This window comes from Rhipicephalus sanguineus, chromosome 5, assembly GCF_013339695.2.
Source record: "Rhipicephalus sanguineus isolate Rsan-2018 chromosome 5, BIME_Rsan_1.4, whole genome shotgun sequence".
Lineage (NCBI taxonomy): Eukaryota > Metazoa > Arthropoda > Arachnida > Ixodida > Ixodidae > Rhipicephalus > Rhipicephalus sanguineus.
The window spans coordinates 163081929-163093816 of NC_051180.1; the positions used below are offsets into that span (position 1 = coordinate 163081929).

General features: G+C 45.1%; 1 protein-coding gene across 1 annotated transcript; it reads left to right on the plus strand.

The window, feature by feature from the left end:
• The first annotated feature begins 6311 nt into the window (after positions 1-6311).
• Positions 6312-6740, plus strand: LOC119395049 (40S ribosomal protein S12-like). Its single transcript, XM_037662343.1, has one exon. It carries the CDS (start codon positions 6312-6314, stop codon positions 6687-6689), a length of 378 nt encoding a protein of 125 aa, XP_037518271.1. The 3' UTR covers positions 6690-6740.
• Positions 6741-11888: the final 5148 nt, after the last annotated feature.

Consider the following 11888-nt stretch of genomic DNA (forward strand, 5'->3'; position numbering starts at 1 on the left):
AATTCAACGTTGAAATCGAAACGCGGGAGAGCGCAACCACAATATTTTTCTGAGATATCCAGAATGAATGAACATCGTTATGTCAACCATCAACCGACATCGTTGTTTGGGCGGGCGGGCTGCGCTCGCAATTAAAGCACGCATGGCGCACATACGTTAGCCAACCTTCAAGAACCACACCTCTGTTATATTTGTCTTGACCAGTGACGTCATTCTAGTCGTCTGCTTCTTGCGCTGATCGGTACTTCGGTTTCGGTTTTCCCGGAAAACCAATACAGCTATACAAGGTGACACTAAGAATAAAAACCAACTGTCCACCCTTCCGATTCGAACCCAGGCCTTTTGAGCGGGAAGCGGGCGTTCTTCCCCTGCACCCCATTGACGGAGTCACGCGAAACTATGAAGCGACGACACATTGCAGACTACTGATCGCATCGCCAGAAGCGGATTCACCCTCTTTGGGCTTCACTTTCTGTACATTGATGCTGCGGTCGTTCCGAGCACTCCCCAGTTCTAGTACTCGCCCCCTAAACCGTCTCTCAAGGAAAGCCGACGTGCGGATGCCCTCTGGCTCATACTTTTATTTGCATCATCCTCGAATTTACGCTCACGGACAACGGTGATTTTTCGTTCTCAACAAAAGAAGCCGCTGGTACCGCCGACAGCGGAGTTTCTCCGAAACGACCACTTTAACGTTGTCGCGTTAAAAAATCTTCGGTTCGAGCGGAAATGAAACCCAGGACTTCTGCGTGACAAGCAGGGTTTCTAGGACATAGCCACGTGTGCACTCAAAGTTTCTTTGGAAAAACACACTATATGAGCTTTATGTAGTGCGAGTGTCATTAGCACATGTCATATAGTGTGGAGGACGCATAAAATCCAACCAGGCATCGATCATGTGCATGGCGCAAGGAGTGAATGGATTGTAGGCCACCTGTTACAAACAAACAAGCATTAATATTATAATTATGACCAACAGCCGCAACTGCGAATGCAGCCGCACGCAGGTGCGCGAGTTACCTTGCCGACGCTGTGTGGGTACCTTACGGCGTGTGGGAGGAGTTATGTAGTAATGGGCAATTTACAATGTGCTTGCAGAATGCATTCTAGAATATTTTCGAAGGGCCAATTTACAGGCGCACAGACCTTCCTGCCCTTGCGGCATGTTTTAGTTCTCCTCCGTGAAGCGAAGCAGCCATGGAGAAGGCGATGAGAGCGTTCCCCGATGACGCTATAGGCTTCTACTTTTGAAGGCAAAGCTCAAGCGTCCTTGAAGGTTTTCGTCGGTGAATCGCACTCTTCTCCACGGTACACATCACTTTATTCGCGCTCATATATTTATGAGATGGAGAAACCCAAGCCTTGGTAATTTCTGAGTTAAAAAAGCCTGTTTCAATGTTAACCCGTTGTGATCCATCTAAAACATTCCTCAGCGACCTTTTTCAAAATGCGCAAAAAAAGAGAAAATAAATCACATATTTCATATTCGAAAGTTAATATTCCACGTTTATTGATTCCCAAGTTACAATGATATACTACAGGTATTACAATGGGTGCGTGAGGGTTCAATTGTCAAGTCTCTTCTCAATGCGCTTCCACCTACCTGCTTGTAAGTTATTCAAGGATGGTTTATCTACGCACATACACCAAATGCAGTGCATCTGCAGTCCTCTCCCAAAATTATGCTCAATCTTCTGTTTTGCTTATGTCGTCGTTCCCATGGCAATAGACGTCGTAATTTATTCAGAAAGATATATTGAAGCTTCATTGGACAATATTTCCTGCATCAGTTTTATCTCATTTTTGGATCTTCGTCTTCATGAGTTTTAGGACTCTGCAAGTGTTCAGCCTTCGCCCTTGTCCACCTGCCTGGTTCTTCTTTGTTTCGTTGAAAAGCGCATTTACATTTCAAAGCTCCCAAATATTATGCCACGAAAGTTCGGACCTCGGCAGTGGCTGCGTGCAAACAAGGCCACTATGTGCAATCAGAGAAGCATCACAGCAGGAGTTGAAAATTAGAGCAATCAGACATGTAAATGTACTCGAGGTACTTCCAGCAAGGCGACACACGTATACACATACACACATATACATATGGACAGAAATAGGTCAAGAAACACACAATAAAGGCAAGAAAAAAATAAGTGCAGTACGCAAGGCACGCACACGCCAATCGCTTCCCTCCTTTATTTGACACGGCAAGCACTGATGAGTTCTTTTTTCAACTCTTTCAATTTTGCGTCTCGGCGCACTTGCAGACGCGGCCTTGCAGGCTACACGTTAGGTGGTCGACGCAACTCGTGCCACGGTGAGTGTCGTTTGATTAGCAATAATAATATCTGGGGTTTAACGTTCCAAATCCATGATATGATTATGACACGCCGTAGTGGAGGGCTCCTGAAATTTCGACCACCTGAGGTTCTTCAATGTGCATCTAAAATTAAGTACACGGGCCTCAAATATTCTCAGACGCCGCGACCAGGATTCGATCCCACGACCTTCGGGCCAGCGGTCGAGCACCATAACCACTAGACCACCGTGGCGGGGCGTCGTTCGACGAGCAGACTGGCAGAGCACGCGCGCGTGCGCTACGCCGCAGGGCGGCGTGGAAGTTTAAAACTTTTCTCTGGCATATACACGGGCACGTTACCTATAACTGTCTCACCAAACAGGATTATCGCAAGAACAAGGGGCGCGGCGTTCATCTCACGATTTGTACAGTTTCCATGGCAAACAGCCGTTTCATAATTCGTGAAAGACGGTGGCTACCTTTCTCCCCACGGTGGACTTGTGGTACCGATGCTCGACTGCTGACCCGAAGGTGGTGGGGTCGAATCCCGAATGTTGCGGCCGCATTTCGATGGATGCGAAATCCTAGATGCCCGTATGCTTACATCTAGGTGCGCGTTACAGTACACCAGATGGTCGAAATTTCCGGAGCAGGCCCCAACAATGTCCCTCACAATCGTGAAATTGTTTTAGGACGTTAAAATCAACAATTATTGGTGTCGCTACGTTTGACGCCGAGTGGTGCACGCACCTTGAGTGTTTGTTTGCCTTGCTTAAACGCTGTGAAAGGCCCTTTTAGGACAGGCACATTTTAGATGCCAAGTATCTTAAAGGGCCCCTCACCAGGTTTGACAATTTTGAGTTAACGAGCGCAATGCATGCACTGGGCGTTCACGAACACGTCTGCCAAAATTTGCAACGCTACGCGCCGCGGAAATGGATCAGATTTCAAGGTGAACGCAGCTTGCCCTTCCTCCCGCGGGCTCGCGCTTTAGAGGATGAGGGGATGACGTACATGAGAAAATGGCCCTACGTAGATGGTAGTGCTGTGACGTCGCTCCTCTACGTAGACGACTGTGCTCTGACGTCGCCAGCAGTAGCACGTGAAACCGCGATAATTATTTGGCACGACATGTGTAGTTTGTGTTTTTATTGCTTGAATAGATCAATAAAACTTGAGAGAAATAATCAGACACACAAAGGGAATGTGTGCGTCTTTTTCATTTTTTTTTTCGTGAATTGCAGCGACATGCGGGGCTAATGTGCCTCCCTTTCCCATGCGTTCGTGTCCCCGCGGTTAGCGCATCGAGCAGACGACAGCCCTGGAAACGAAAGTAATGTTCTGGCGCGTTCGAGCACTCATTATGCTCATTTATTCTACCGCGTCCAAGTAAACGTTAATGCGGCACTGGCTCGTGATACCGCCACTCTCGTGCCCGTACAAATGTTTCAACTTTCATGCCCGTCCCGCAGAAACAGGCAGTACAACGCAGAGAACGCCGACAAAACGCCCACGGCCGCTACATAAAAAAATCACAGCATATCCATGGAGTGAATGATGATGAGTGGGCGAAGCTGCGGAGGTTCATCGGTAAACCGTGAATCTTCCGTGAATTCTGCCCAGTACATCATCACCGACGTGAGATCGGGCGCGTTTATACTAAAGGTTCGATGAGTTATGACGACTTGCAGCGCACTTTAATTTTACAGGTACGCTGTGAATTTTCATTGTTTAGAAAACCATTGCTTTAGAAAACATCTGGCGTCTTTCGTTAAGCAGCTGGCGTCTTTTCGTTTTGCTTTAGAAACATCTGGCGTTCTTTCGTTTTGCTTTTACAAAACATCTGGCGTCTTTCATTGGTTTATTTCATCAATCAACGGCGTTTTGAACAAAATTTTTATTGTTTAATCACGCACAGGAGAAATCCCACCAGGCACTACCTTGGAGGTAAACAATGGCTGCTAATGGGAATGAGAAACAGAAGAAGTCGGCTTTTAGCTAACACTTACACTTCTACTTCTACTAACGTTTCCTACTGGAACATGCCAATGGCTGCTAATGGGGAATGAGAGACAGAAGAATTCGGCTTTTAGTTAACGCGCACGCTGCGAATTTTTTATTGTTCAACAACGCGCAGGAAAAATCTCCCACCGGCACCACCTTGGAGGTCAAAGCGTAAACTTGTTACGCACTACGACTACTACTACTACGACTACGACTACGAGGGACGAACGGGTGCCGCCTTAAGGAGCTTCGCCCCTAAAAGTCACAGTTTCGCCGCAAGGGCGAAGCAATGAATGCGATAGCAAGAAATTAATGCTATACGAAGTGAGGCTCGCCAATGGATACTCTCAGTTTGAACAGCGCTCCTGTTGCAAAGGCGGCCGAAGCAGCGAAGGAAATTAGCGTGCTTCAAGTGTCGAGCTGTGACACTTGATAGTTCGCGCTCATCTTCTGTTTGTTCGTTTAGCGGCGTCCCTGAGCTTGAGTGACATTCGTACGTGCCGTAACATGAGCGCGGACATCACGGTGAAAACTTGAAATATTCCTCTTCCCCTCACCACGAGAAAACCGCGCGAGCAGACAGCGGAAGGTCAAGGTTCTCCCATGCGCAAATATAAGAAGCGAGCGAGCTCGCCGACGAGTTTTAAATGCGCCCGTCGGGCTCCTAGCGCCATCTCGCTAGTAATGAAGAAACGCTTATTATCGCCTGCCGTCTCTGAGTCCGTCCAGCGGTAAAGCGTGTGTATATAACGCTCGCCGTTAGCTACGTGGAGGATCTGCGTTTCGTGGCGTAGTGGTTTGCGTCACTGGCTGCGGAGCAGGAGGTCCGTGGTTCGATTCCGCGCTTCGGAAGCATTTTTCTGAATAATTTTTCTTTGGGGCTTTTATATATATACACATACTTATACATATACGGTGCATGACGGCGGCGACGGCGACGGCAAAATCCAGCCGAGACTGTCCATATAATTGCTATCGCAATAAAAGGGAGCGCCCGTGCAACGCCGCTCGCGTGCTCGGGCTGGCTCGGGCACGTCATGCGCACGTGACCATGCATGCGCATGACGTGTTCATGCGTATGTGTCAAGTGAAGAGGGCAGGGAAGGGATTTGGCTTTCTAAGACTACACGGGGCGAGTGGCAAGGGTTTGAAACTCGCCTCTGCGCATCGTCGTTTCGCGCCGCTCCAAATTATGGTTTTTCTCAGCTCGTAATGAACCGATTTGAAAAATTCTTGCGGCATACTGCTCTTCATTCGGCCCGCAACAACATCCAGCGTCTAACTAAAATTCGCTATGTGAGCTCAATCCGATGGTAGTGTGCGGCGTGAGCACCCTTACTGCGCAAGCGCATACCCTCTCCACACACCTCCTCTCCACTCCCCCTCACCATTCCCCCTGTCTCTACCCTCTCCCATTTCCCATCCCCACTCACCCTCTCCCCTTCTCCTCTCCACTCACCATCTCCCATTTCTCTTTCCACTTTCCCTCTCCCATACCCCCCTGCACTTCCCCTCTCCCCTCCCCCTTTCCACTCTTCCTGTGAAACGCGGGCTAGACATGCCGAAATTCTCTCCTGCGCAACGCCGCGATCAGCTCGAGCGCATGCGCGTCCCCTCCCATTCTCTCTCCTCTTCTACGCTGCCCCCTCTCGCCCGCCTGTCGACCGCGTTCCCCGCTCGCCCTGTGAGCATTAACGGCCAGGCTAGATGGAAGATACGACGCGCGTAGCGTCGCTCTTCGCGTTCCACGACGCGAGCTCGGTAGCATGCCCAACGAACGCCAACGGAACGCGATCGTGCAAGTGCTCCGGCTTCGCAGCTACTCATGGTCCCCTTTAGCGGGAGATGGTGTAATTTTTTGTACGAGTATTGGGATACGTATGGACACCATGTCGCTTCGTTTAATTAAGCGAACAATGCGTCGAACATTTCTTTGCATTAATGTGTCTCGCTTAATGGTTGTTGTTTTTTCGGTTGGCTTCTTTAGTTATGTAAAAGGAGTAGGATACATAGGCTAATGAATGACAATAAACATGGCCAGGCCCTCCAAGAGGTGCTCAAGATGGCCCTGATGCACGACGGTCTTGCTCGTGGCCTCCACGAAGCAGCTAAGGCCCTCGACAAGCGCCAAGCCCACTTTTGCGTCCTCGCCAACAACTGCGACGAAGCCAGCTATGTGAAGCTCGTGGAAGCCCTGTGCGCCGAACACCAAATCAACCTCATCAAGGTCGACAGCAACAAGAAGCTTGGCGAGTGGGCCGGCCTGTGCAAGAGCGACAAGGAGGGCAAGGCGAGGAAAGTGGTCGGCTGCAGTTGTGTGGTGGTCAAGGACTACGGCAAGGACACGCAGGCACACGACGTCCTCACGGAATACTTCCAGTCTAAGAGGGGATAACCTGGGCTCTGTTTGCTTGAATTAAAAGGGGGACACCATCCTAAAAAAAAATTGCACCTCGAAGGATCACAAACACACTGCCTCTGTGTATGTGCCAGCATTTCTGTGGTTCAATTTGCTCATGTCGCTCTACGTGTTGCGTTCGAGATGGCTCAAAAATAACGCATAAACGTTCCTCGAAAGACCCACAACCACTCCAAAAGGGATTGTGCCCTCGCACGTTCCCTGCACATCAATGTGATAGCGTGAAGTATTTTAGTAATATCAACGCTTCAAGGCGCTTCTTTTGCGGGGAAAGGGAGACCGGACGACTCACTGAGATCTTGACTCGTCCAGTTTCTCACAGGCGCCACTACCACTGATGACACGCTCGAATCATTTTCATCTCACAATTTAATCTGCCAAGCGTTCATTTCTTTGCTGCTTTTTTATTTCGTAACCCTCACCTCGGCTTCGATATCGAGAACAATTGAACAGCACAAAACGGCTTGATTCTTGCCCGCAAGAGGATGGTGGTTTGGTATTTAATGCACTTATTCGTGCAAGTTGAGCATCAGGGAGCCGAAAGACGCACTTCAGGTGATTTTTAATACTCTTTACATAACAAATATGCAAGAGCTTCGAAGCGACAAATAGACCCGCCATGGTGGTCTAGTTGTTATGGCACTGGACTGTTGACCCGAAAGTCGCGGGATTGAATCCCGGTCGCGGCGGCTGAATTTTTGATGGAGGCGAAATTGTAAGAGGGCGGTTTGCTTAGATTTAGGTGCATGTTAAAGAACCCCAGGTGGTCGAAATTTCCGGAGCCCTCCATTAAGGCGTGTCTCATGATCATGTGCTGGTTTTGCAAAGTTAAACCCGAGGTATTATTATATCTAGCCGACAATATACGCGCCAGTGCACTTCAAGGTATCAATAATGTATATGAAATGGCACTACAAATTACCTTCGATAAAGCAAGCGAGTGCACCGGATGGAGTCTGTGGTCTGCTTCAAGGAGTGAGTTCGAGCTAGTTGGTACTCCATGATCAACACTTCGTGCGCAAAAGTTTCTCAGACCATGGACAAAACAGACACGGACGGGCCTGGAAAATTGACGAAACTATGCATCGCCACAAGCCCATTTATACCCAAAAAGGAGAAATGAGGCGTAAAACACCGAAACAAGTATGTTGACTGCACGAAGGAAATCGTGTACAAGTTGCCACTATCGTGTGGACGACCCTACATTGGGCAAACAGGTCGGTGTCTAAGCCACCGCCTGCGTGAGCATGCGAACAGGTTGGAAGGGGGCAGGGATGGAAATTTGGCCATTCGTGGCCACGAGTGTAGGTGCAAACCGTTGTATCAACAGTGTACTGCTGTTTTTCATGACGGGGATCAGCGCATGCGAGAGATTGTGGAGGCAGCAAAAATGCAATGGGATAGCAGCAACTGCGTGGGCATGACGTCAGTTTCGTTGACACAGAAGGAAATGGCCTTCTTGGACGGAACACTACATTTGGGGGACAGAGTAGCTGATGCGCGCTGACACACTGCACACCTGTGCCATTGGTGTTTTTGTTTTGTCATAGTCATATTTGTATCATTTCTATATATATATATATATATATATATATATATATATATATATATATATATATATATATATATATATATGGAGTTGGAAGTTTGCGCCCATCCGTGTTGATCATGCTTCAAGGAACTGCGAAAAAAGGAGATACTCGACGTATGCAGCCTCTGTCGTACAGTCTTAAAAAAGGTAGTGCTACTTACTAACTTTGAGGTAGTAAATTGCTGTCACAACGTTCACTACCTAAATAGTACCTGCAACCATTAAACGGCTACCATGTCATTTAACACCTGCAGTTAGTAAATTTACTACCATGACGGTTACTAGTTCCTGTTACTACTTATTGGAAGGCAGTAAGCTAAGCTAGTAACACTACTACCATGACGGTAACTACTTAGTTACTAAATGCAGAAAATAGCATTTGAAAGTTGGCAAGCTTCTACCGTGAATGTTAGCTATTTGTAGCAACTACTGATGAAAACTTGCTGCACCATCTGGCAACGTCAGTGAACTGCATGAACCAGAAAAATTGCATCTTATTTAATTGAAGAAGCATGCATCAGCTAATCTCGCAGAAGTATATCTCTTATCAAAAAATTTATTGTATTTCAATAAAGACGCTAATGTATTTAGACATCAGCATCATTAGACTGTCTTATGCCAGTCTAATGTATTGCAGCCTTGTGTTTGCAACAACATGTTTTCTACACACAGGTCAATAAATCTTTTTGTGGTTAACAATACGAAAGTGTGTACGATTTAGTGGATTGTAACAAAAATATCAGCAGACGATTCCCAGCAGTGACTATATCAACAGCGTTCTTTGAAGTGAAGCGAAATGCTTTATTTTTCTTTACAGAAACACACTTATACAATTACCTGGACCGATACCTGGACCGATAAGTAAGGATAGTTTCCGGTCCAGTGTTTAAAAATTAAACAGACAGGTCAATTACACAGTTTAACAGAACGACATTCAATAGTATTCAATAATTAAAACAAACCACATAATCCTCATAAACAAAATTTTTCATACAGTACACCTACATGTGTCAATTTACGTTATTAGATATAATGGTTTTCAATGAAAAAGTATTTACTAGATAGCTTAAATTGCGTGCGGTTTTAACCTCTAGAGGTAGGGTATTCCAGATTTTTGTTCCATTGAATTCAATTACTCTTTCGCCATATATATTATAACATTTAGGTAAATTCAGATTGCCTATTAGAGCGTGTCTCGTACTACGTGTCGGAAAAGAAATCTCGAGAAATAGGAAAGTTGGTACACAAAATGTTGTTCACTGAAATTGATATTTTGTGATTGCATAGAGCTTTTGCCGATAACACATGCTGAGTTTGGAAAATGTTAGGAGTTATATTATTCCTGCTGTTTGGTCTACTAATTATTTTCAGTGCCCTTTTCTGTAATGTTTGTAAAGGTTGTATGTATGTTTTGTAGGCCACGCCCCATGAATCTAAACAATAGCCAATATGGCTATGACAAAACGCGTAATAAAGGCTTTCTGTATTTCTGGAGGGAAATATTGTGTTGCTCTTATGAGGTGATAACATCCGTATGTGACCTTCTTGCGCATGTTTTGAATGTGTTCTTCCCAATGCACATGTTGGTCAAATATGACACCCAGATATTTAATCGAGGTAAATTCTTGTATACGACTGTTATTTAGGGCAATATTTATTTTATTGGTGTCTATGTTATTTCTCCTCGATCAAAAAACCACATATTTTGTTTTGTTGCTGTTGAAAGCTAATTTGTTTTTTACAAACCACGAGCAAATCCTTTCTAATTCAGCCGTTACATCTATTTGCACTGCAGAGAGTGTGTACCCTGTGAATAATAAAGCTGTATCATCTGCATACATTAGAGCATTCGAGCTATGGAGAGCAGCAGGGAGGTCATCAATGTACAGTGAGAATAACACTGGGCCAAGCACGGATCCCTGTGGGACTCCGCTAGTGACTGTGCTGTATGTTGAGTAATAATCGCCCACTACTACCTTTTGTTTTCGTGAGAATAAATAGCTGGAAAAAAATTTGAGAGATTTATTTGTGATTCCGTAACTTTCTAGTTTTTGCAATAGTATAGAATGAGAAACTGTATCAAAAGCGTTCCTAATATGTAAAAATATTCCTATAACTACTTTGTTTTGATGAAGTGCGGTATTTAATAACTGCGACAGTGTTAGAACTGCTGTGGATGTCGATCTACTTGGGACAAAGCCATGCTGCTGAGGACAGATTACGTTGTTTTCGTTTAGAAATATCTTCACTCTCTTGGAAATTAGGTTTTCAAAAACTGTGTTAATCACACTCAGAACAGATATTGGCCTATTATTATCTGGTTGATTGGAATCTCCGGACTTGAACACAGGAACGACTTTGGCTGTTTTCAATATATCTGGATACGAGCTGGTGGCAAACGCTAGATTGAATACTTGGCATATGGGGCTGCAGAGAATCGCAATGTTGTCATTTAATACTCTAGTGGATATACCATCATGACCGGGGGCTTTCTTTAAAGGCATTTCATTTATCATTGATATGAGTTCGTCGTGGGTTATTTCTTCTAAATGAATGTCATTGTCCACTTTTCTAGGAAATACAGGTGCGGGCATGGAAGATAAGATCTGATGAACCAAAATTGTTCCAATGTTAGCAAAATTGTTATTAAACTCGTTAGCTACTTGCGTTGTAAGAGTATATTGAATCCAATAAGTAATCTTATAGGCCTATGATGAATGCATTTGGAAACAAGCTCTACATTGTCAATTTATTTAGTTTCAATGGGACAATAAATGGGCTAGTTCATTCAATTCCCAGGAAAGTGCAGTTATAATCATAAACAAACCAATAAGATGCTACGATAAATTTCCAGGAGAAATATATTTTTTTATTTAATTTCTCGACGCGACACTGACGATAGGATCTCCCGTGCTGCACTGTTGTGGTGGTACAGTTGCTGTATTTGAAACCTGCAAGAGAGAGTGTGAAAATATAGTTTGGCACTGAAGCGAGCATTTTAGCGCAACACATCAACAATTTCAATTGCTGCAATTTATGAGTGATGTCTTTCTGTTTTGAAATAGTGACATCATTTTTACCATTTTTTGAATAATCCACGTGTATTCAATGTCCAACCCCATAGCATTGGCTTCATGCTGCTTTGATCAAGAGCATAAGAAAACATACCGCTATACAGCAATTCTGAGGGCTGTGGTGTCATAGATAGGCCAGCTATCATATACAGACGAATTAGCTCGGTCACCTTCTTTGATGTAACGTTACGTAATAGCGTCTTTTTGCTACTCAAATAGTACTCAATGCATGACTCCTGGATGCGTGAGTAGGCCTATTCCACTCGATTGTCCTAAACAAAAATATCAAGCAGCAATTTGTAGCTCATGCTCAGCTTGTGCAAGGTGCATTTGAGCAAGGTGCAATACGCACGCGGAATGTGAAGCTGCATCTTGGTGATACAGCAACACAAACGCTGAATTCTAGTCAGAAGAATGATCAAATGGCGGTTCCTGCAACAACATACAATATATTTTATGAATATGTATCTTGCAACAGGTTACGAATCATTTTTACAAAAATTTAGAAAC

Coding starts and splice junctions, on each gene's coding strand:
- LOC119395049 (XM_037662343.1), top strand. CDS start 6,312: ATGAATGACAATAAACATGGCCAGGCCCTCCAAGAGGTGCTCAAGATG.